The sequence below is a fragment of the Lepisosteus oculatus genome, chromosome 5, assembly GCF_040954835.1.
Source record: "Lepisosteus oculatus isolate fLepOcu1 chromosome 5, fLepOcu1.hap2, whole genome shotgun sequence".
NCBI classification, from domain to species: domain Eukaryota; kingdom Metazoa; phylum Chordata; class Actinopteri; order Semionotiformes; family Lepisosteidae; genus Lepisosteus; species Lepisosteus oculatus.
Genome location: NC_090700.1, coordinates 39,853,957 through 39,878,896, shown reverse-complemented (window position 1 = coordinate 39,878,896; position 24,940 = coordinate 39,853,957). Strand labels below are relative to the sequence as shown.

The 24,940-nt window shown below is 46.3% G+C and overlaps 2 protein-coding genes across 3 annotated transcripts; one reads left to right on the top strand and one right to left on the bottom strand.

The window, feature by feature from the left end:
* Positions 1-1,265: 1,265 nt before the first annotated feature.
* sypl2a (synaptophysin-like 2a) lies at positions 1,266-12,905 on the bottom strand. The gene is made up of 6 exons (XM_006628572.3): positions 12,682-12,905; positions 12,477-12,551; positions 9,121-9,248; positions 8,250-8,445; positions 5,950-6,144; positions 1,266-3,479 (listed from the first exon to the last, which is right to left on the bottom strand). The coding sequence occupies exons 1-6, from the start codon at positions 12,697-12,699 to the stop codon at positions 3,357-3,359; spliced, it is 735 nt and encodes a 244-aa protein (XP_006628635.1). The 5' UTR covers positions 12,700-12,905; the 3' UTR covers positions 1,266-3,356.
* psma5 (proteasome 20S subunit alpha 5) lies at positions 11,856-23,970 on the top strand. Of its 2 annotated transcripts, none has more exons than XM_069190388.1 (10): positions 11,856-11,887; positions 16,758-16,802; positions 17,321-17,387; positions 17,815-17,941; positions 18,118-18,185; positions 18,907-19,014; positions 19,258-19,316; positions 20,051-20,153; positions 22,338-22,424; positions 23,572-23,970. In XM_069190388.1, the coding sequence occupies exons 1-10, from the start codon at positions 11,871-11,873 to the stop codon at positions 23,647-23,649; spliced, it is 759 nt and encodes a 252-aa protein (XP_069046489.1). In that variant the 5' UTR covers positions 11,856-11,870; the 3' UTR covers positions 23,650-23,970. The 2 variants fall into 2 exon arrangements, with proteins under 2 accessions (XP_069046489.1, XP_006628532.1); XM_006628469.3 differs by lacking the exon at positions 11,856-11,887 and adding an exon at positions 16,083-16,186.
* Positions 23,971-24,940: the final 970 nt, after the last annotated feature.

Genomic DNA, 24,940 nt, shown 5'->3' with positions numbered 1-24,940 from the left:
CCTCACCACTCAGGGGGACAGCCGCTTTGAAATTCTGTGGGCATAACATAAGTACCCCTTATGCACAGGTTGACGTGCGATCTGCCACCACCCCCACTTCTGTGCGTCTCCATCTCAGAAGGGTTAAGAAGGATCAGAGTGATTAACCCAGCTTGATCCGCTGCCTAATCCCCAGTACACTTAACTCCCTTGCTCCGAGGCCTCCTGCCAAGTCAGTCGCACCAAACTGCCTCCAAGCCCTTCCTGTCCCAGCAGCCACCCGGCGATCTGGACCCCCGGCTGCGGGTTTCCAGAAGCCAGCAGCGCACTGGAGCATAACCTGTTTGCCTTTTCCTACTCAAGGTACTAGCAGATGTAAAAACTCAAAAGTGAAAGGCAATCTGACCCACAGGCACAGTGATCACCACTGCAGCCTCTCCACCCCGAGGCCCTGGGCACAGTTCCAACCTTGGGTGCTCGTCTCCAGAGGGTTCTCATGCCTTGACCGGCTTGAGCTCCACGCCTGCACAAGGTGACTCTGGTGCTTTCTCCCTCTACAACCAGTACGGGGGGTATGACACCACACATATCAAAACCCTATCCATCTGGGCAGACATCTTGTAACCTTCACAATCTTTAACTGTTAATAGCTGGAGGCAAATGTTTTGAGTTTTATTTCCCCACTTATGTAAAAAGAGAACCAGAACTGCTTTCTGATGCGGCGTGAGACAAATATTCCAATAGTCAGCGGTACAGTACTGTACTTTTGCTTTGACCACACTTCTAGACAAGCTACAACAGTGACAAAACTGCCCTCTGGAGGCTCATGGCGTTATTGCAGAGCACAGGCTCCACCAGAGCTTGAAGACAGACCACAGGCAAGTTGCAAGTCTGTCACAAGGGGTGTCTGACAGCACCAGGCTTATCTGTTGCAAGGCTAAGATTCCACGTTATATCTTCCAGAAATCATTCTACTATTTGCTTTCATGCAAAGATGTGTAAAAAAAGTGAGAGCTGTGAGAATAATTAAGCCAAAAAGGAGCTGATTTAGGTCAAAGAACAGAGAATGCATATCAGGTGACAGACAGGCCATGCAGGACCAAGCCTGGATAGCTACAACTCACACTCTAAAAACACCCATATTCACTGCTGGGGGGGGGGGGCGTTCCCCCGATTACGTTACCCATCAACCCTGCCGCATTGTGGCCCTCCAGGAGCTGCAATGAACAAAAACCCTGCAGCAAAGCCCAGACATAGCAGGAACACACACACACACACACGCGCAGTAGGGGTTTATCAGCTCTCCTTGTTTAATATTTCACAATGCAGAATATTTACATTAGATCTAATGTTTTTCTCGCCCTGGCAAATGAATACAAACGCAAGACTAATTGTCACGCTGCCACATTCCCCAGGGCCTGGGGAGGAAGAAAATCCCTTAAAAAAAAAAACATTTAAAAAAAAACCCATGCAGTTACCACAGAGCTTAAAGTCATTTCTTCACTCTTTAACGTTAGATTTCAAAACGAATTGAACAAAAACAATATTTTCCCTCTCTCGATGAAAGGGATGACGAGGACTAATTTTGGATGAAATATGAAAAACAGGAACCTTTTCTAGTCTTCCTTTAATTACTTAACAGAAAAAGCAGACTAACAGATTATTTGCCCACAAGCAAAACATTTAGAAGTAACAACCATGGATTAAAAAAAAAATCATTTAGCATTCTCAGGCATTATAAAGAGCCAAATTTCACTACGAGACCACAAATACCAGGGGTCCAAGTTTACAGGTTAAAACTGAATCTGTTGACACACAGGACTTGCACAACCCTCAACTAAGAAATGGTTTAACTGTCATACACATCTGTATGAAAAGTGTGGATAGTTTTATTTTTTTAAATAAAGCACATACAATTGAAGCAATGAAAACCAGTGCATGAAAATCAGAGAAAAAGGCCAGGCAAGTGAAGATGGCTGGAGCAGAAGCAGGGATCCATTGCGAGTGGTTTTAGAGGAACCCAGCCCACTACATCCTACAAACTCCTGTCAGACTCTGGGACCAGGGCTCGACACCCCCCATTGCAGAGAGCCACGATCCAGCTGGGGTTACGGGCCACCCACAAATCCAAGTACTTGGAGATGATCTGTTCATTTCAGCCATTCGGAGGGGATTTGAAATCCAAAGCCCAGTATCCCGTCGCTCTCGGTAACCACATGGGTCCATTCCTGGCTGAGCACAAAGCTCACAGGTCTTTCACAACCTGATGGTTTCAGATTTCAGACCTGCTGGAGTAAGGCTGTGGGGACATGGGTGGGCCACCCCTGGCAGTAAAGGCTTCCCAGCTCGGAAGCTCGTGGTCAGCACAGCAACGTGGAAAAAAAATACACTAACTGACATCGAGCCTTTTCAAAGAACTGGACTAAACAGTATTACCAAGCATGGGCAGCTGTACTTCTCAGAACTATAATACTACACATGTACACGTAGACAGAGAGGCTTTAAAAACCCCATGCATGAGTAGGGGAACCAGTGGCATTTGTTGCATTTTTAATGCCTCTCTGTGTAAAAATAGCCAATGCTTCACAAGCTTTTGAGATTAATGAGCTTCTGAGATGGTTCTTCTGTGGCTCTCGTTCCCGAATAGAGTGCCGGCTTCTGTGCTCTGGCGCAGTGTTTCCCAGGCTGGCTCTCACCCCTTTGAAAAAACAAATCGCCTTTACCCCTCCGACTTTCACCTGCTGTTCAAATCATGCTCAGCTCCAATTTCTCAAACCGCATCACCAGCTCAATGCACAACCAGGAGAGAAGCTTCAGTTGACACTACTGATGATCTGAAACCCAGAATCCCGATGGGATCGACTAGACCCCCCCCCCCCCCGATCAGGCAAGGAAAAACCCCAAGAAAAAAAAACAAGGCAACAAGGAAAACTCCCCTCCAGGCAGCAAGTCCAGTTTAAAGCTCTGGACTCAACGTCAGCGACTACAGCAAAGACTAGAGTAAGTTAGTCATTTGGCAACAAACTTTTTCAGGTGGAAGACAGAAGGGGCCTGGCTGAGACTGTGTGCTTCCTCGGATCACAAACGCTTCACGGCTACTGTTATACTGAGGAGGCAAGCGCGAAAAATCGTTTCATGGTTATTTCTGAAGGAATAACAGCAACGGTTTTAAAATAAAAATGAAAGAACCTGAAACTGAAAAAGGGTAGAATTTTAATGTTAAGGAGCTCCTGGTGTTGATTAAGCTTATAATAAAAAAACTTTTTTTTCCCTCTGTGATGCAGCGCGGTTACCCCACGTGGTGTACGCCACGGCGGCGGACGAGACGCGCGCTGCGACACGCCTGCAGAGCGGCAAGCAGGCCCAGCGCCACCGCGTTAACTCTGGTCAGCTCCTGCCTCCAGGGTGCCCTGCGGATTGGCGGGTTTGTGCCAGGGGGTCTCCTTGTAGATGAACCAGCAGTTTCCTCCCCACAGGATCAGGTTGAGGAATCCAAAGATCTGAGTGGAGAAGGGAGAGAGAGAGAGAGAGAAAGAGAAAGAATTGCTCAGTTTCAGCAAACTGATGATCTACAGCCAATTTCAAACCTCATGCCACCACCATGTGTCTTGGAAGGAACCACCGCCAAGTCACTTGAGAAACTAACTCCTGCTGTTCGAGAAGCAGCCCAATACAAACATCTTCATCAGAACCTTGCAGTACTACAAACAGGCAGTCTATTGGTCACCCCATCGGGACCTTGCAGTTCTACAAACAGACGGTCCCTGTAAAACAAATTCTAGTTCATTACTGCTACATATGTACTGTAAAAGAAAAATATACAGCACTGACACACTGTATTTAACTGAAATTAAGTGACAGAAATTGAAACCAGAAGAACATATACTGCTTTCCCGTGGACAGTCACGCGACGCCATGACAAAGCCCAGTGTAGAGTATTTTATTGCCATATGTTAATGTACACTGGAATTCTTAATCGCGCAGATCAATCAGGTCACAAACAGTACAACAGACAATACCAAACAATGTAGACAACAGGAAAAATAAATATGTAGTAGTGAGACCCAAAAAATGGGAGACTACGTAAAGAGTGAGTAGTGCAGATGTGCACTACAATTAGCTGTTGAGGATGCGTACTGCAATGGGATAGAAGCTGCTCTTGAGGCTAGAGGTCCTTGCTTTAACAGTGTGGTACCGCTTGCGAGAGGGTGGGGGGAGAACAGTTTGTGGCCGGGATGGTTGGGATCCTGAATGATGGATTGGGCTTTATTGCGACAGCGGGTGGTGTGAATCTCGCCAATTGATGGTAAATCACATCCTATAATCCTCTGTGCCTTTGCCACAACTCTTTGTAGAGCATTCTTGGTCTTGCATGGTAGTGCTGCTGTACCACACAGTGATGCTACTAGTGAGGACACCTTCTATGGTGCTGCGGTAAAAGTTCATGAGGAACTTCTTCCCCATAACGCATTTCTTTAAGCACCGCAGACTTTAAGTGCAAACCCTGTTGTGCCATTTTTCAGATTGGCTACAGTGTTGTGAGTCCAAGCCAGGTCGGTGAAGATTTGCAGGCCGAGGAACCTGGAGCAGCTGACAGTTTCCACTGCTGTGCCATTGATGCCGATTGGGGTGTGACTCCCTCTGGGTCTCCTGAAGTCCACAATGAGTTATTTTGTCTTGTTGACATTCAGGGGCAGATTTTGTTAGATGCTCCACTTCACTCCTGTATGCGGACTCATCGTTGTTGTTGATCAGCCCAATAATAGGGGTGTCATCTGCAAACTTAGTTATGTGGTTGCTGCTGTAAGTGGCTGTACTGTCGTAGGTAAACAAGGAATATAGCCTAGGACTGAGACAGCAGCCTTGTGGAGCTCCAGTGTTTAGGAGATATTGTCAATTTTCACCACCTGAGGTCTGCCCGTCAGGAAATCCAGTATACAGTTGCAGACAGAGTTCCATTAGCCCATATTCCAGAGCTTGGGGACCAGCTTGGCGAGAACAATTGTATTGAAGGCCGAGCTATAATCAATAAATACCCCGTCTGGCTAAATGTTCTAGGGCAGTATGAAGTGCTAGACATAAGGCACCATCAACTGACCTCTTCGGGCGGCAAGCAAATTGAAGTGGGTCGAGGGAGTCTGGGACAATACTAGTCTTTCCAGGCACTTCCTGACCACTGAAGTGAGAGCCACTGGGCGCTAATCGTTCAAGCAAGTCACCTTGGTCTTTTTGGGCAGTGGCACAATTGTGGTTTTCTTAAAGCACTCTGGTACAGCTGACAGGGACAGAGAGAAGTTAAAAATGTCTGTATATACGGGAGATAGCGGACTTGCACAGGTTTTAAGGACACGAGGGGAGACACCATCTGGGCCAGCTGCTTTACAGGTTTTCACTCTCTTAAAAGGTTCTACGCACCTCATGCTAAGAGAGCTGTAACACAAAGTCCACTGGTTCACAGGGAGCCTTGATAGCGGCCTCGGCAGGAGTATTAGCCTCAAAACAGCAGTAAAAGGTGTTCAGCTCATCTGGTAGAGATGCTTCAGTGCAGGAAATACCGCTGGTGTTGCCTTTGTAGTTTGTGATAGCCTGCAAGCTTTGCCACATGCGCCTTCAGTCACCCCCAAGCTGTTTTTCCAATTTGACCTTGTATTCCTGTTTTGCCAGTTTAATAGCTTTCTCCAGGTCGTACCTTGATTTTTTATACAATTCATAAGTCTTGTTGCTCTAAGTCAGTTTCTAATGCATTTATATTCCAACAAATGAGATGGAGCTGCTCAACCAGGCTAACCCACATGGCTGCTCAGTAGTTAACTGATCGAAGGATCTCATCCAGCTACCTCCTGAAATAAAGCAGGGAATCGGCTTCGACCACCTGGCTGGGTAGCCTGTTCCAGACTCCCATCAGCCTTTGTGGTTGTGAACGGGAGGGAGGGCCCAGGATCCACGCGACCCCGAGTGAACCGTTCTTACCACAGAGGCGTTGAGGCGCCCGAAGGAGGGGAGCAGTCCGGCGCTGCACTTGGCCAGGCTGCTGTCCTTGCAGGCGCTCAGGATGGAGACGATGGTGTTGGGGTTGGTGGAGTGCTTGACGTCGGTCAGGCCCTTGGCCCAGGCGGAGGACGACACCAGCCACAGGAAGGCGAAGGCGCCGGTCACCAGCAGGTCCTGTGGCCAGGGAGAAAGCACAAGCCGTCAGCCAGCGGGCGCCACGGGGCTCGAACCCGGAGAGCCCGGAGGCACATTGTCCACACTGTGGCAAAATCAAAACCCACCCAACGAACCCAAGTGCCCCTTATTAAAAAACGTTTTTTACTTATTGAGCTGGGTGGAGACGGACACCCTTCGCTCAGACCTGATTAATTAACTTGCATTAATTTAGAGACAGACTGCTCTGCAACCCTTTACTGGATTAAGCGTTTAGAAAATGCATGGATGTAAAGCTACACTGTACTGATACAAAGACTGGGACACAACTTTCACGTGCTTTGCATCCGACAAATGCATTTAAGGAGATCTTTTCGCCTTCCTGCTGTGCGTCTTCCTTTTGGGTGTGGAATTTGGAAACATTCATTAAAATCGCCTTACTGTGGCAGCTGATGAGGGTGTGATAAAGGTTACAGACGACAGGAGGCCCTTCAGCCCATCCGGCCTGTTTGAAGGTGCGCAGAAGGACTTTGTCCAGACATTTCTCTATCTTTCCCAGGGTATTACCTCCTGTAATTGAGTTGGGTGACTGGTTCCGGATCAGTTTAGACACGATCCGAGATCCTTCTCCTTCTCAAATTAGAGTGATGCGGCCCTTCCCAGTCACTAGTCACCATCATGGCTAATGTCATGGGATGTATGAGCAAACAAGTACAGGTTGCGCAGCAGACATTTCACCTCAGAAATGTTCCAACATGATCTGCATGCAGAGTTAAAAAGTAGTATTTGTCTGCAAAACCGTGTCGAAGTCGAGAGCAGTATTTCTATTGGATTAAAAGCGCTGTACTCACAAGCCTGCTGTTTTACAAAATCACAGGGCCACTTCACCTCACAGGAAGTTTCGCTGGCTTGTTCTGAATCGCAGACAATGATATTGGCAATATGATTCTGCACATCTATTTTGTGATGTGAACTGGAGGTTTTACATGTTACTCAATTGTGCTTTTTATTACAGACTTTCAGCTCCTCAGTTGCAGGACAGAGTTGCAAATTATGCTGGACTGCGTTCCAGATGCTGGGTTATGGCCATCCTCTCACCAAGGGTTACTGTTTAAAGGAGGCCAGTGGAATTTACCCATCCAGCGTGTACGAGTTGAAAAGACTTGTTATGGGAGTGTTTGTCATTCTCCCTGGTTTCAGCACATTGTTAATTGATAACCAATTAAAAGTTGCTCAGAACACTATTAGAGAGCAATAGTTTTAACCCATGGAGGCTGGTTTATCTCACTTCTTGGAGATAGTACACACCATGGGGTCCCTTCTCAAACTGTACTTGAAAGTGCCAGCTGTGGCACCACACTGGAACCTGGAGTTGACACTCCAGACCTAGGAAGCTGGGAATAAGAAGTGCAATGTTTTTAATAATAATTAATAATAATAATTGCTTACACTTATATAGCGCTTTTCTGGACACTCCACTCAAAGCGCTTTACCCCTCCACCACCACCAATGTGCAGCCCCACCTGGATGATGCGACGGCAGCCATAGTGCGCCAGAACGCTCACCACACATCAGCGATCAGTGGGGAGGAGAGCAGAGTAATTAAGCCAATTTATAGAGGGGGATTGTTAGGAGGCCATGATTGATAAAGGCCGATGGGAAATTTGGCCAGGACGCCGGGGTACACCCCTACTCCTTTCGAGAAACACCCTGGGATTTTTAATGACCACAGAGAGTCAGGACCTCAGTTTTAAGTCTCATCCGAAGGACGGCGCCGGTTTACAGTATAGTGTCCCCGTCACTATACTGGGGCATTAGGACCCACATGAGCCGCAGGGTGAGCGCCCCCTGCTGGCCCCACTAACACCTCTTCCAGCAGCAACCATAGTTTTTCCCAGGAGGTCTCCCATCCAGGTACTGACCAGGCTCACACCTGCTTAGCTTAGTGGGTTGCCAGTTGTGAGTTGCAGGGTGATATGGCTGCTGGCATTTTACTGGTTTTGGAGCACTTCAGGCCCTGCGAGAGCAGGGCTGGGTTGTGGATGGACTGGCTGGGGGGCCGAGCGGGATGGGGGGCTTTGGGGACAAGGCGCGGAGCCCCCGTGGGGCGGGGCCTGCTCACTTACCACGATGGGCCCACGGCTGGTCTGGCGGTACACGTGCTGGTAGCCCAGGTACAGGACGAGGGTGGCCACACAGTACAGGAAGCCGAAGACGCCGACACAGACGAAGAACTCCGCGGAGGAGGAGTAATCCCCCTGGAGGTACAGCTTCTCCGTACCGTTCTTGCAGTTGGTGACCTCGTACTCCACTTGACTCAGCCTGCGGAGCAGCAACAGCGCAATCAGTCAGGCACCTCGCTGCTCATTCTGCCCGTTTTACTGCTAGTTTTCTGCCTGGATACTGGGAATCGCTGAATGAAATGGGTTGGTAACAGAGCAGTCAGCGTTGCTGCTCCACAGCCCCCAGGTCCTGGGTTCAAGTCTGGCCTGGGACTCTGCCGTTTGTGAATAAGATAAGAGCAGCTGCTATAAAACTGCCTTTGTGGATGTGTGCCCTTGTGTCCTGGCAAGCTCTGAATGCTTTGATAAACAGAACAATAACTCAAATGGATGTTCTAAAGAGGTTACAAATACTGTCACATTGATTTTCATTGTTCTAAAAAAAAAATGTAAATGGAGATTTTAAAATGTGCCACAGTAGGATACGTATTTGATACTGTCTAGTAATATAACATGACTGGCATGACATCTGGATGTCAGGTGGGCAGGAGCTGGGCAGTATCGCATTGCAGAGGAGGCGAACAACACAGTATCACCCACTGAAGGTTTCAACCATTGCCAACTACCTGCAAAAGGAGTGCCTGTTTGTGAACACTTACACCCAACAACTGAGCCGAGGGCATGGATAACGCAATCCAAACACCAGGAAGAGAACCAGCACAGTCATTCCCCACACCAGCACGGGAGGTGTTCAAGGCGCAGTTCAGGAACCCACCTGAAGGGATAGCCGAAGCTCGTGGTGATGTTTTGGATGGGACCCGGTCTTCCAGATGTGCACAGGACGGTGACGCCTGTGGTTCCGGTGTAGCCCCCCGTCGTGGCGAAGGCAAAGATCGTGAAAACCTGCAAACGAGGAAGCGGCTCGGCTTTCACTCGCGCCCCAGTGCTGCTGCCGAACGACCGTGCCCTCCGACCCCTTCCCACTCATTTCACAGCTTCCTGCCCAGAGGCAGGGAAGTCACATGCTCGCTCTGAAAAACACTGCATGTCCCGGGCCAGGAGACCGAGCGCTGGCTACTCAGCACAGACTGGGCCTCGGGCACGTGGGAGGGGCCTGTCGACAGCTCCACCGAGAGCTCTGTGGAGGGGGAAAGTTGTAAGAAGGGTTCACCTAGTTCCCTTGTTTCTTCTCTTCTTAGAAACAGAAAGAGAAGAAGCAGCAAGGGAGATGCAGCCTGTCTGAATACCACTCTCACCAGATATGTTTCAGCAACACTCTAGGGGCTGGAGCAATATGTGCAGATAAAACCCCACTTTGGCACATGCCTGGTCTTAAATTTCCAGTGACTGTATTCTCAACGACAATTAACTGCGTATCTTTTTCTGACACAGCAGAGGACTACCATGAACGCTCAAGCTTCTCAGAATGGCTGGAACACAGTAAATGCTGTGCGAATCTCTCATTCCTGCAAGCAGTGGGAATTCATTGTAGCAAAGGTCTATCAAGTTACAGATTAGCCTCTGGAAGCGGACTATATGACTTCCTGCCAAAGTCCTTGCTCAGATCCGCTGGAGTTTTATGGGCTGACCGAGGGGCCTGGAGTTTTCACTGCTGCAACTTGCACACCTGGAGCACTTCAAGCCTTTCATGTCCCTGTTTTAAAAAAAAAAAAAGACTCCTCTCTTCCTCTCATCCCCCATCCCCAGATCCTCCCAAGTGCTCCCTCCCGAACTCTTTAAATAAACTCTCCCAGCCAGCACATTCCTTTGTGATTCAGCACTATTAATGGCTTTGTATTCCCACAGGCTCCCTGGGAAAAAAAAACACGCAGTACATGTAGACACCTCAAGAAAAACTCAAACTTAAACAAACCTGCTGCCCCCCTCCCGCTAAGGCAGCACCAACACAGAACATGTGCGTTCGTTTCTGCCTCGTCAGCGTCATAAAACCCTGGACGTCCAGCTCCACATGCTCGGCTCGCAGCCGCCAGGCCTGTCTGGCCCTGTGTGTGTGCGCCCAGCGGGCGGCCCAGCACGCCAGCTCCAGCTGCCTGCCAGCCTGGCAAGTCCCCCCCCGGTCCCGGAACCAGCCGCAGACGGGGGGGCCAGCCCCGTCACCCGCCAGCCTGTGTCCCCGTTAGCCAAACGCAAAGGAACTGGAGCCGGGCCTCCGACTGCAGAGCAGTGGCTCGGTCCATCCCGGGTTTTACCACCTGCGGCCTCAGGCCAAACGGCGCACTCCGAGGCACATCTGCATAAACTGCTCAGGCCTCGCACCCTGGCGTGTGATCTTTGGTTGGAACAGGATTCAGCTGGTAACAGCGCATACACATCCCTTCCCAGCACAGCAGGCCCTGCTCTCATGTGTGCCGAATCCGACTGCACTACTCTTTTTTTTTAAGCCTTTTCTCAGCCGCTTAGCTAAGATCAAGTGTAGTATCGTTTTTTTAACCTGGCCTTGAAAACAAGCGGTACAGTATAAAACAACAGACATTCATTTACATATATATTCTTGGCCATCCCTTCGAAAAGGCGTAATGAATGAATTTATCTTTTCACGGTGGCACAAGCAGACCGACCCTGGTGCGTGAATTTGCGTGAGCGTGTTTCTCAGGAGCCCGCAGACTCCAGGCGGCGAGTCTGCGACGGCGCAGGGGAGAGCCGCACACTCCGCGCCACGCCTTCCGCACACACGGAGGCCGCCCTGACCGGATTACCAGCCCGCTCTCCGGCTGCAGAGGAGAAACACTCTTCCCCTGCAAACTCCTGTACGGTTTGACACTTGCCTTTTGTACAAAGCTTTATTAGAAGCTGAAAATGTTGGTGTAGTCCCTTTATACAGCACCCCTGTGAACACACCTGGGCTGCACAATGTGAACACACAGCAGCCACGCAGCTAATCGCAACCCAGCCCGGATAATCTCATGCAAAACCTGGAAGAGCAGTTCCGCTGCTCCGGGCTCTGGCCCTCCCTCCCTCCGAACAGTCAGGACCTATGACCAGGCGAAGTACTTCACTGTCAACTGGAACAGTTTACTCCCTCAATATTTAGCATTTCGGTTAAACCCAACGGCTTCTGATTTAGTGGCCAACTTCCTTCATTCTCGTGTTTTATTTTTAAACACCTGACCGAGGAGAAATAGGGGTAGCGGGTATGAGGGGTAGGGAAGACGGACTCCTAAACTCTTCCAAGAAACCGAGCGCCGTCCTAGTAGAGAAGCTCTCTTTCAAGTGACAGAAAGAGGCTCGCACCTGTGGCGTGAAGTCACGGTCAAGTGCGTTTCGTCTTCCTGTTGGTAACAAATAAATAAATAAATGGGCCAGTTTCCGCCAGGTCACGCCGTCCACAGGGCATAGCCGTTTGGGAGCTGAATAACCCGGTCCTGTCCGGTCCGGTCGAGACTGGCACCGCAACGCTTCTGGTAGACCCCTCGAATCCCACGGGAAACTGTGTCGCTATTATCAGGCCAACAACTTCAGATGACCCTGCATCGTCATCTTCCTACAAGCACGCCGTCATGACAAATGAGCTTTGCGACAAGGTGCGTTTTTTCGGTATCGAGGGCGACTCTTTGGCCTTGCAGACAAGCCCGCGTGTGACCCCACGATTTACTTCTTAATTATAAAGTACTTTACATCTTTACTGTCACTAACTTGCAACCACCCCGTCTTTAACTATACACTTACCCGACAGCATGAGCGACACACGTTTCATAGTAACTAGCTAGAGACCAAAACGTAAACCTGTTCCATCTCATCGTTACATAGAAACATGAGGAAAAATAAATCAACACGGGAGAAACGTGCTTAAAAACGAATTCAAAAGCGGAGCGGGGTCCCAGCGCCTCGCGAAGGTTTCCCAAGCTGGGACTTGGGTGTTGCCTTGGGGAATCATTATTGTATAAATCTTCACGCTTCGGGTAGCAGACTAGCAGAAAAACACGGTCTCATCGCAGCTGGTGCCGAAGCAGCGCTAACATCCACCCCAGATCCGTGCAAGTGCATGAGTTAACACTGATTAACTTGCACGGAACCGAAAGGGAGAGTGCACCGGGCTAATCGCTAGCTGCTCCACCGTGTTTCGTTTCTTCCCTCAATAAAAAAAGGCCGAAAGCATGCACAGGCGCTTACCCACTCCAGGACTCGGATAAATCCCAGGGGCTCTTTTAAAGGTCCGATGTCCAGGCTGAATCCCGTCATGACTTTCTAGAAGTGCGAACAAGCAGGAGAGAGGTGTGACAACGCGAAATGGGACGACAAGCGCAGCGCGGAAACCAGCCGCTGCGAGATTAGTGATCAAAACGCAAATGTAGTTTTTTTTTCCAAGTTAAGTTACCTGAGCTACCGCCTCCATTGCGTTATCTCTGTGAGTTTTTTGCGAAATTACTTTTCTACGGGCTCAATTTTTTTCTCTTCCTGCAATCAAACCGTTTTGTTGAGAAATGTTTTTTTTCTCTTCCCAAGTGCTGTGAGTCAGCCTACCCTTGACCGCCTAGTTGCAAAAAAAATCCTCCTTCTCTCTCTCTCTGAACTTTTCTCTGTCAAACTTTCTGACCCGACACCCCCCGACCACGTGACCCGGCTCTTAAAGGCGCACGGCGTCACGCGACGCTCCTGAGCAGTCAGGAGTTTGCAATGGGATGTTGCTATCTTTCACAGAGTTGTTATATGAATAGTAATTAAAACAAACGCACAGAGGGCAAGGACGCCGATATTATTTTACGTTTCAGTTAACATAAACGGCGTCTTGAAACGCACACTATTCGTGTACGCGAAATTAGAAGAGCTTCACCACATTGGCACGGAAATTAAGAAAAAACGAGTTTGATTTAAACAAATGCCACCACGTCTTCAAGATTTCTGTTTAAGATTGCATATCTAACATTTCTACGTTATTAACACAATAAAATGCAGATGAACACTTTCTAACTTTTTCTACATAACTACAAGTTCTGTAACTTTTACATCAATGGGTTGTTTCAATAACAATAAAAGTGTATTTCGAGCTGCATATCCATTTAAAACATCGACAAAAGTCTAATTTTAAAACGTTCTCAGGCTGCATTCTACTTAAATGTTATTTTAAACATATAATGCAATGGTATTGTTATAATCCAGTAGATTGTTTTACAAATCCAGACTTGACGTCCTTTAATTCCATGTGCTATTCAGGAATTATAAAGCAGAAACTGACACAGTGTTAACAGCCAATACAAACCACGTACAACTTTTTAAGAGTTGAAAGAAAATTTAGAAGCCTCCTAAAAAAAGAATATTTGAAATCATTTCCCCGCACTTAAGAACGTGGCTGGAGTAAATACCCAGACACCCAGTTGTTCATCAAGATCAGGATTGGTGTAGATGTTCCTGAGTAGTTTACTCTGTTCCTTGAAGGACCAGTGTTTTTTGGTTTTGCACCAGAGCTCTCAGTTTTACAGATGGACTATTTAAGGGTTTAAATGAGGAGCAGCTTCACTGTGTGTTGCCTGCAAAGGATCTATCCATCCATCCAACCATTTCCTAACAGCTTCATCTCATTCAGGGTCATGGGGAGCCATAGCCTATCCCAGCAGGCAACAGGTGCATGGCAGGATACACCCTGGACAGACCAGCCCATCGCAGGGCACAAAGGAACCAGTAAAGGTTCATTACTCAGAGGAATGTAAAAGGAAAGAAAAAACACCTTCAGTCTTCAGGCCTTCTTCAAGTATGACCTTAAGGTTTTGACACCTGAAGAAAGCTTGGCAGCCAAAATGCTTTGTTTTATTTTACTTTTTCAGTGTGACATTAAACTTTACTATGGATTTTATAGGTAATCTTAGTCTTCTATTAAGTGACTGTTTTGGTTAATCAACTGTAACACACCTCAAGAAAAACCCTATACTGTTCTGGTACCCTTTTGCCTGACCGCCCCATCATCTCATACTGTCGACTGCCTAATCTGTACAACCTTATTGTTCACAGCTCCCTTGACTGCCCTCAGCAACCATCCACACCAGACACTTTTCCCCCGCAACAGAATCTGCTGCAAATATATATCCACTATCACTTCCATTCAAGGCCTCTCTGGACAGATGACATATTGTTCTTCCTGCAACCTTGTTTACTCCATCTCTTGCAGAAAATGCCCAGACATCTACATTGGCGAGACAGGAAGGAGACTGGGAGACCATTTCAGGGAACATATCAGGGCTGTGAGGATCAAAGATCCCTCCAAACCTATAGTTTCACATTTCACCTTTAACAGCCATACTGATCTCTCTGTCTGCATTCTCACAGAGAAGGACATCCGAAACTAGAATCACACCTTACGCCTTCTCTCAATGACAGACTTGTTTCCTTTCCACTCCTGTCTTTTGTTCTCCCATACTTTATCAACTGCCCGTTTTCCTCTCTCCCCCACACCTGAAGAAGACTCCAAGCCAAAATGTTGTGTATCTTTTCTTTTCAGCTTTGAATTAACCTTTACTTGTTCCTTTGCAGTCTACACATGCTGACGCAGCTGCCTACCTGAACGTGTTCCACCCTATACTGTACTCGTCTGACTAAGAAACGAGATCAATGATTAGAACTGATATTGGGTGGCACAGCGGCGCAGTGGTTATTATAGCAGCCTCGCAGCACTGAGGTCCTATGTTAAACTCTGGACAAGGAGTGCTATCTGTGTGGAGTTTGTACGTTCTCCCCTTGCTCGCTCTGGTTTCCTCCCACAGTCCAAAAAAATACTGGTAGGCTAATTGGCGCCTGGGAAAATTGGCCCTGGTGTGAGTGTGTGCCCCATGATGGACTGGTGTCGTCCATGGTACACCCTCCTTGCACCCAGTGCTTTCTGGGTTAGGCTCCAGCTCCCCGTGACCCTGAATTAAAAAAGAGGGTACGAGGCTCGATGGATAAATGGTATTGCAGGAAGTGGCGGGTACAAGTCACAGTGATGAAATACAAAACATCCAACAGGAATGAATTGGATGAACTGTATTTTCCCAGTGTTTGAAGTGGTAGATTTGTTACTATTTCTTTTTATTGTTGTTGTTTATAAATATTTCTAATGTTAAAAACTTATGAACATTTTCAAATGAGAGGAGAAATTTCAGCTAGTCATGCCCATTTGGAGGTTAATAGTTCATGGATCCAAGGGTCTCAGTGTGCCTGTTCTCAAAAGAAACCAGTTTCTCGGCCTCAGCAAATATTTTTGTCAGGAACCCTATTAATAGTAAGAATTAATCATTGCATTTTATAGTTCTCTTTACATATAGGAGGAGACCACCTCCATTCACCACTCTATTAACCCAGAATGGAATATAGCCCTCCCACCAGGGTTAATGCACCTACTCATACAAACAGTGCCGTGAGATCTAACCAAGTAATCAGGACTTTGTCTCACTGAAAGGACAACATATCTTGCAGCACAGTGTCCCTGGTCACCACAATGAGACATTGGTTTGTAAATTCTGGTGTAGAAGGAAAGGTGACAGCTACTGGTCCACTGACAACTTACAATACTGGCACAGTTTTCCTTAGGGATCTGCCATGTCAGTAATAACCAGGCCCAACTTTACTTGGCAGCTGAGAGTGATTATGGAATAGTCATGTTGGTGCCCAACAGTCTCAAATACTATAGAACATCTTACATTGATGTATTTGAAAGTGGTCCAGAAAAAGAAGTGACAGATTAAAAAAAAAAGAAAAAACAGTTTTAGGCAGTCGATAAAAGCACTGCAGCTTTCTTGACACGGAACGCATTAGATGGCGGTTTGGTGTTTCCTAGCCGGGTTGAAGGGTTTGATACACACGTCCGCTGTTCCCTGTCTGCGCGAAGCTAACTCATTGAGCTAATCCATTCAGTAAGTAATTGGGTTCGGGGGGACCGTATACGATATCAATGTTATTCTTCTTTTCATGTATAGCGAAATCATGCGCTGATATTTATAGCATTAGCCTGTTTTAATAACAGATCTGATTAAAAAAAAGATTTATGACGATAGCCTCATTGTCCCATCTCTTTATGTAACTTTTTGTTATTATGAGACATGGTGACTCTTCATGCGGTTTGTTTCTTTACTGTCTCCTAGGACATATCTAAATATTCGTATTAAGAAAAAATAAAAGTTGGGGTATTCGGTGATGGGAAGTTTTTATTTCATTTCGTGTTTTAATGCTGCCGGTCAGGCAAACTTCATTGTCACGCTTGAGTGACAGGTGGTTTGGCCAATAGCATTCAAGATTTACTATGTAGGTGGCCTTTTTAAGTTGATTTAACCAATGGCGGTAGGGACGTATGCTTTTTTTAGGTTGATTCGCCGCTAAGTTTTAGTACTTGGTGCGGTGTGTTTAACTGAGTGAATCTTATTTAGCCCTTTTTTGAAGCAGTAAGGTGTTTTCAAATCATTTATCTCTTCGTCGCTTTATCCACAGATTCACATCAGACAAAATGTTTTTGACAAGATCGGAATACGACAGGTAAGTGTTTTGCTTATTTTATTTTTGCTTTGTCATGACATGAATATCTCGATATAAAGGCCTTAGGTTCGAAATGTCTATACATCGTTTTTAATGCATCTTATCGGTTTCGGACAGTTGAATTAAAAAATGCCCGAATGCCTTCGCCGCTTCGATGTTTTATTTTTATAAACGTGAATTTCGTTAACGTTAGAGTCTCTGTGCAACTGCTGGTCTCAGTAGTTTAGTTTCGCTTTCATAATTGCGTACGCTCATGGTCGTTTTCAATTGCATTTTAAACTCCATTAGCTTTCCGATGTCTTGCATTTAAATTGACTGGTAATCGAGTAGTAACAAGTTTGAGACAAGGCAGATCGAGATTCTCCTGTCAGTCTGTGGTGTACTGTAGTAAATCTACCGCGATATTCTCTGCCGCAGGTAAATACTCGTGAGTAACGTTCTTTTTAACTAGTGAAACTGGAGGCTTATTTTACATGCCGTATGGTATATTGAAGCGTTTTTTTTTTATTGGATTGCAGAGGAGTAAACACATTCTCACCAGAAGGAAGGCTCTTCCAAGTTGAATATGCCATAGAGGCAATAAAGGTAAGTGTTGGGGATCACGTTAAAGACTGTCGAGAGTTTGTTGGTAAATGTTTTTAAATTTTCTACTTGGATGAAGAAGGAGTGTTCATTTCCCTCCCTCTTGGTTTCGGCACTGCAGCTAAGACGCTCTCTTTTTACAAGCGCTGATGTTTGTTTGGATTTTAATTGAAATCAATTGCACGCAATTGCAGCAGAGTTGTTTGGAATCAGGCTGTTGCATCAGTACTAGGAAGAAAGGTGGGTTTAAAGTTTTTAATTAACCATTTACTTTTAACTTTTAGAACAGATATGATTGTTGGCTGATGCGTTCAAACCACCTAAACCCATCCTTTTCCCCTGTAAAGGAAAAATGCGACTTCCTGTTGACTGCAAAGTCTCACGTCTTTGTAGCTATTCTAACGAAAATGTTGCCTCTGTTCACCTTCAGCTGGGCTCCACAGCCATCGGCATCCAGACAGCGGAGGGGGTGTGCTTAGCGGTGGAGAAGAGGATCACCTCTCCGCTCATGGAGCCCAGCAGCATTGAAAAGATTGTGGAAATTGATTCCCACATAGGTAGGTGCTGGAGGGACCGTCTGTACAGTTGGCACATTGCTGTAGAAGAGCTCTGTGGCAAATTGTTGTGAAAGTGTGGTGTAGGAAATAAAGTGGGTGTGTAAATGCGCACAGTACGTTTTCTCCCTGCATTTCAGCCTTTTTGTTACAACCTGTTTTTTTTCTGTCTGCCACAGGTTGTGCTATGAGTGGGTTAATAGCTGACGCTAAGACGCTAATCGATAAAGCTCGGGTGGAAACGCAGGTTAGTGCTGTGCCCCTGTGGGGCTGCCCTCCTTCTTTCTGTTACAGCACTTCTGCTCCTATGCTGTGGTGTTGACTGTATCCACAGTCAAGGCGCTCATTCATTGTGAAGAAACACCTCCTTTTGTTTCAGTCAAGTGTAAATCTGTCATCCAGGAGTCGACTGTCCTGGAAAAGTTTCCTAAAAGCGAGTGTGAGTGTACAGCCCGGGGAGGCAGAGAACAGCCGCTCGTAACCAGCTTGGAAAGATTACCAAGAGTGTCAGTTCTCTTGGGAGTCTCATTTTACTCTGTAGCAGTAGGATTTGCTATTTTGTTGTACAGACTTCAGCAACCCGGGTTTCAGCTGCTGGTTGTGCTTTTGGAGCATTGCTTCCGAAACCTTGCCAACTCATGGCACCCCTTCAACACGCCACACCATTTGCAGCACACTGGATCATTTCAAAATAATGCGCCCTAATATTGCAAGAAGTATTTTATTTTGAACTGAAACAAACTACAATCCTAATATTAGACATCACCCTTTTGGTGAAGAAATTCCATTTGATGTGAGCTTATTTCAGTGAATGGAACTGTTTAATATTTGGTTGAGTGCTGGAAAGAGCTAGAGTTACTGATGCACGTTGGTCCCGACACAAACTGGCTGTGGGATTAGCCTCCTTTGGAATGCTGGAGGAGTGAGCGGTGATCTGATGCTGGCTGGTTGTGGTCTCCCCCTCACAGAATCACTGGTTCACCTACAACGAGACGATGACAGTGGAGAGCGTCACCCAGGCTGTGTCGAACCTGGCGCTGCAGTTTGGAGAGGAGGACGCAGACCCTGGGGCAATGGTAAGTCTTCTGCAGGAGAGCTCTTCAGCGGCCTGAGGTGTATGCTCAGGCGAGTGGGGTCTTACTTTTCTGGAGTGTGTACTAGTGAAACGTGAAAAGGTGTTTCGATCAAATTTCCCTCTGAATGGCTGCAGCCGTTGATGACTGACAGGTGCAATTGAAAGGTGTCGGGAGAGCAGGAGAAGTAGGGAAGGTGTTTCTCCAAGTGAGAGTTTTATTTTTGTTGTTTTCCGTTTCTTTCAGAGTCGTCCGTTTGGCGTGGCGCTCCTGTTTGGTGGTGTGGATGAGAAAGGGCCCCAGCTGTAAGTTTTATTAATTGAATTTCAGTTATGACATTGTGTGATGCATGCTTATCTTTTGACCTTTTGCATCAGGGGCCAGTGGAATTTTAGACCAGTAAAATATTTAAGGCACTGGCCAGTCAGCTGCACTGTATGTGAATTAGTTCCTGTTGAGGAGTGAAAATAAGGCAGTACCATACGCTGCGTTTTGAATTGCCCGGTTGTTTTAAACAAACAGAGCAGCTCTCAAGCTATTTGACAAATCAGACTCAAAGTTTTTTTTAAAAACAGTTCCACAGGTCTTCTTTAGCAGAGACAGGTGTGAACAGTCAGATGGAATGATTTCCTCCAAAATAAATAGTTTCCTGTTCTCGATTAAGTCCAATATATCATCTCTTATTTCAGGGCTCTTTCAGCGAAATCTGTTGTTTTCTGTCTACTAATGTCATCTGAATCTGATTTCCTCAGAGGAATTAACAAGCATTACGTATAATCCCAGTTTCATTTTAACAGACATAAGAAAAGATCTGGTAAGGATTGGTTAAGAATAAGACTCTGTCTGAGGCAGTTCTATACTTCCTGCTTTGTGACAACTTGTGGATGTGTGAGTTTGGCAACCTGGTTCCTAATTGCTCTGTAGACAATGTGTTGCTCATGCTGCTGGAGCAGTCCAGAGGCTGCTCTGCCAATTGAACCCCAGCCTTTCTGTCTGCCTCTTGCCTCTTCATTGCTGTTTGTCTCTGTTGTATATGCAGGTATCACATGGACCCCTCTGGCACCTTCGTGCAGTGTGATGCTCGGGCCATTGGCTCTGCCTCCGAAGGTGCCCAGAGCTCCTTGCAAGAAGTCTATCACAAGGTGAGTTTCCCCCTCTGCTGGATGTTTGAATGCTGCAACACAGGCTGGGGGGGGCTTTCCATTGCACTGTGGGAAGGTTGCAAAGCACCAAGGGAAAAGTTATTCCGAGACTTTTTCATTTAAATTCAGAATACTTTATTCATCCCCAGGAGGGCAATTTAAGAAAAAGTGAATTACGGTCTGTGTTTTCTTCCACTTCATTGACCTGATGGTGTGCTTATGAATCATGCATAAAACGTGCATAGCAGAGGATGGTTTCAATCCATCAGCCACTTGGTTATGGGCCCTGCACACTTCTGCAACACCAGTCTGCTGTCAAATTTCAGGTGTGTTAATTCTTGGGATTAATGGGCACATTGCGCCAAGCCACAAAGGCCAAGTAAATTCAGCAGCTAGTCTGTCAGCAGATACTGTGCACCAGTCTGAAAGGCAGATTCTGCCTGAGCACTTCAGTGCTTTTCCCCTGTCACTGAACACTGACTTCAGCCCAGGCTACTTATTTCAGACACTTCCACCTAGTATTTCTTGTTTTTTTTTAAACCTGTAGTTGTTCTAGAATCTGACTCAGTTGGGCTGTCTTCAAAAAAGTAATGGCATTTGAGGTCAGCGTGTTACACAAACAGCATAGAGGACAAATATATAGAACAACCATCTCCCCCCCTTGCTTCCGTACCGCCTTAAGTCATGGGGTTGCAAGATATCAGTTTCCTTTGTGGAGAGTCCCTGCCAGCTCTGAATTACCTGCTGTTTTTTTGGTGTGTTTCTTTAGCCTAACTTGCAGTGTGAGGGCTGGATCCTGAGTAGCTGTGGTCCTGCTGTGCACAGGGAGCTCTTTGACGCTGGATTGGCGCCAGGCGATTGTGTGCTTAAAGGGAGTTGTCCTGGGTTGAGGCAGGTGGTGTGACTCTAGAGCAGAGAGCAGGCTGCTCTTCCACAGGACTTAGCAAGGAAAACACTCTGTTTCTCAAAATGGATCTGAGCTTTTGATGGAGCAGCCAAAGCAGGTGCCTGGATACTGGAAGTGGCTATAGCTGGAAAATGCAGCCTAGGTGCAGGTTACCTGCATTAAGAGGAGGAAGTGGATTCTCTGCTGTGTGTTTGGAAGAATGAATAACACTTTGTGCTTTTATGAGCGGTGAATCGGTGTGCCATGGCCGACCATTTCAGACGTTGCACTCTGTTGTTGCTCTAACGATAACTTACCGTAAACATCTTAAGGTCACATTCCTCCCTTCATTTGGCCTTGCTCATACTCATTTAGATTTGTCACGGACCACTAAGGCTTGGGTTGTGCTCGGTGCCTACTTCCCCTTGCACTGTCAGTGCCTGCTCCATAGTGAGGTGGTGTGCAGTTCTCCTTGCTCCCCTTTACACGCTGGACTGGAGTCTTCGCCTGTGGTCCTACAGCCTTTATAGGCAGCAGTTATGTTATTGGTTCAGGAATTGAATAGTTTGATGGCAGTTTGATAATCAAGCATCGAAGTAATTTAGAGGTCATTTAGGACAAAAATATTAATGCACCTCAGCCCTGAAATACCTGTTTTACACCCTTAATTTTGCACGCTTCTCGATCTTTTGGCTAAGATCAAGTGTATTAGTTTCTTAATTGATACATGACTTACGGGAGTTACAAAAGCTTCTGATTTGTACAAACAAGTGACTTGAGGTGGCTACACGACTGGGATCTCCCCTGGTCTGGAGTCTGGCCTTTGCTGCCAGGGAATAGCTGTCTTCTGTCTGTGCAGCAGGGATGGTGTTGTAACAGCCCCCAGACCGCTGTCCTGCCCGGGATGAGTGTAGCTGTAACATCCAGGGAGCAGAGCTCAACCTTCAACAGCCCCGCAGCTGGGATTGATACCGCTCAACGAGACAGGCGGGCTCAGTCTCCTGGTACTGCCCCTCGTCAGTCTGCAGTCATGGGTGTCGCTGCGGCCTAGCATCCTGTCAGACTAGTGCGTTTACATCACATGCCTGTCATTAGAAACAGCATCTGACTCTTGCCTTGTTGTGCAGTGAATGGATAATCTCATTTTGATATTCAAGAACAAAATTTCCTTGTTTTTTCTTTTTTCTCCCCTTCCAAGAGATTGTGGAACAAGCAGAAGCAATGCAAATATCAGGATGAAAACCTGAAGCCCACAAATGTTGATCTTTTTGTGTTGTTTCATAAATTGTTTTTTCCAGTCGATGACTTTAAAAGATGCCATCAAATCTTCGCTCACCATCCTGAAGCAGGTCATGGAGGAAAAACTGAATGCAACAAACATAGAGGTAGATGATCTTCATTTCCTGATGATTTTTTACCCCCTGTATATCACTCTTTCCCTTCCAACATCCCTGAGATCCATCTTGTTCACAGATCCAGCCAGTTGCAGACAAATGCATTGACTTCCACCCAGTAGTCTCACAAGCCCAACAGCAGCTCAGGGGAGACCTGTAATATTTCTGGCCTCCTGTCCTGAAAGCCCTGTGCCCTGATGGTGGTTTTCTTTACCTTGTTGATCCCCGCCCGGTATGAAGTGCTGGGTTTATAAGATTGTAGTTACTGTCAGGCAGGTTGCAGTTTTTTTATCGGGGTTCACGTTTTTCAGGCCTTTAGTGGAATTGAATCCATGGTGTTTTAACATCTTCAGGTTTAACTTTGCATTTAATGCAGTCTAAAGTGATTTCAGCTGTTAGTTACATATTTGTTACATCAAGGACAGAGTACTGGGGAAGTGAGTCTAAGTTTTTTTATATTTGCTTCTGCTGAAGCAGCTTATTTAAGACCTTTAATTACTTCTTAATAGAGCCCACTGCTTTTGAAAGCCAGACACGTCTTCCCCGTTTATCTGCTTTGGAAGCTCAATGGAAATGAGAGGAAAGAAATGGAGGGACGCAGGACTCCACCTGCTAGGTTGAACGTGTTGTGCAGCCCAGTGTGTGCAGCTTTGTGATCTGTGACTCTGTATGAGTGATGGAGTACTAAACCTACCTCTCAGGATTGTGCGATATGTGAGAATCCTCCCCTGCTGCTGCTATTACCAAGTAGTGTTGATTATAACAAGTACTGTTGTGTTTGGCAGGCAGTTTCATCCCAGGAGACCTCCAGTAGAGCAAGCTACCTAATAAAATAGAATACAGCTTACAAAAATAGCGCTTGTTGTAGGAGGCAAAAAGCTATGAAATAGCGCGTACACAGTGTGTCCTAAAGAACATGCCTCACATTGCAGTTACTATTAGCAAAACTGACAGAAGCTCCAAACACACTTGGGACTGTCCAGAATGGATAATTACAGTTTTCTAAGAAATGCCTTCTGCGTGCACAAATGCATTTTGTCCCAGAGGGATATCAGGACTTTGGCCACATCATGTGGGCTTGTGGTTGGGGCTGTTTGGGCAGTCATCATAAGTATTAATATTGTTTTCTCTCCGACAGCTTGCTACAGTAGAGCCTGGGAAGACATTTCACATGTACACGAAAGAAGAGCTAGAAGAGGTTATTAAAGATATTTAAAGTCCAGCAAGCTGGCACTGACGGATTTTTAGTAGATCTGACTCCCACAACAGTCGAGCACACCAGACGTTCCTGGATTGCGGTGCAAGAGATGGTAACCAATGCCTTTTTAGCTCTCCTGAGACGCACACACAGTAATGCGGTTTCAGTGAATAAGCAGGAATCTACTGTTTGTATTTTTTTTTCTTCCTTTCTTTTGTGATTTTTACAAGTCTGTACATAATACAGCACAACATGAGAACTGGGACTAAAGGCAAAAAAAGGGGTGATGTGTAATTTTTGTTACAACTTGACTCAATAAATCTGTTGTATTCCAAAACATATCGCATACGTGACTCCTGGTCTGTTCCTTTGCAAGTCAGAGCACAATGTGTGAACACATTGGGTGATCTGGCAACTGTGTTGTCTTTGCATATCTGGACCTATCTGATAGACCTGCAAGAATTAAATATTTTATAATTCAGTCAGTATAATTGCCCAATTGTTTGATTCTGATAGATTGAAATGGACCTTTGTCCTTACCTTATTTATTTGATGTGGCACATTAGGAAAATACTGTACTACTTTGAGCCACTAAAAAATGTCTTTAGTGTTGCGAATCATTTTGTTTGCTGCACAAGGCCACCTACAGAGGAGATTTACTACCTCTCGTTAGAAGTTCCTGGTAGGTTAGTTTTTCAGTCTTTCAGTTTTCTGCCAAAAGTGCAACTGATGTGGACCAAAAGTTTGGCAGCACTACTGCTCATCCTGTCAAGAGTTTGGAAGGTCTCTGGGCCGCTGCCTGGTACAAACGTGGTACAAAATGTTCTGGGCTGAAAGGGCACACTGGGCGCTGGGTCCAAATGCATTGTTGCACAAAACCTCTACTAAAAAAATCCAGGTGGGAATTAAAGTGCTAGGAAAACGCAGTACAGTTAATCCGTCTTGTCCGTGTTCGTCCTGAGCTATGAAGTGAAGTTCTAAAGTGTATAACTTATTTTACTGCTGAACTGACCCGTCTGCAGTAGCGTTTACTTACCCGCCCGTGGACTGGCATGAAGCTGGCGCGGAGCGGAGCTGTAAGTGTTGAAACCCGCGCCCTGTGCGGCCACTATTGAGTAATTTAAGATATGCCGTTATTAAGTACCGTCGTTTTCTTCAGTTGCTTCGGCAGTCTCGATATTTTTCATGTCAGAGATTGACGCGACTGTGCAGAACAATAATGCATCATTATTTTAACAGTAATTCTGCAAGATCTGTCTGGCTGCTCGGTCACGTGACAGAAACCACAGCAGTAACGTACCACTAATTG

Excerpts from the sequence above, each read along its gene's own strand:
- sypl2a (XM_006628572.3), bottom strand. Across the intron at positions 8,446-9,120 it reads AGCTTCGGCTATCCCTTCAG|GCTGAGTCAAGTGGAGTACG; the intron begins GTGGGTTCCTGA and ends GCTGCTCCGCAG. Across the intron at positions 3,480-5,949 it reads GGCGCCTCAACGCCTCTGTG|ATCTTTGGATTCCTCAACCT; the intron begins GTAAGAACGGTT and ends TTCTCCACTCAG.
- psma5 (XM_069190388.1), top strand. Across the intron at positions 18,186-18,906 it reads AAGCTCGGGTGGAAACGCAG|AATCACTGGTTCACCTACAA; the intron begins GTTAGTGCTGTG and ends TCCCCCTCACAG. Across the intron at positions 22,425-23,571 it reads TGAATGCAACAAACATAGAG|CTTGCTACAGTAGAGCCTGG; the intron begins GTAGATGATCTT and ends TCTCTCCGACAG.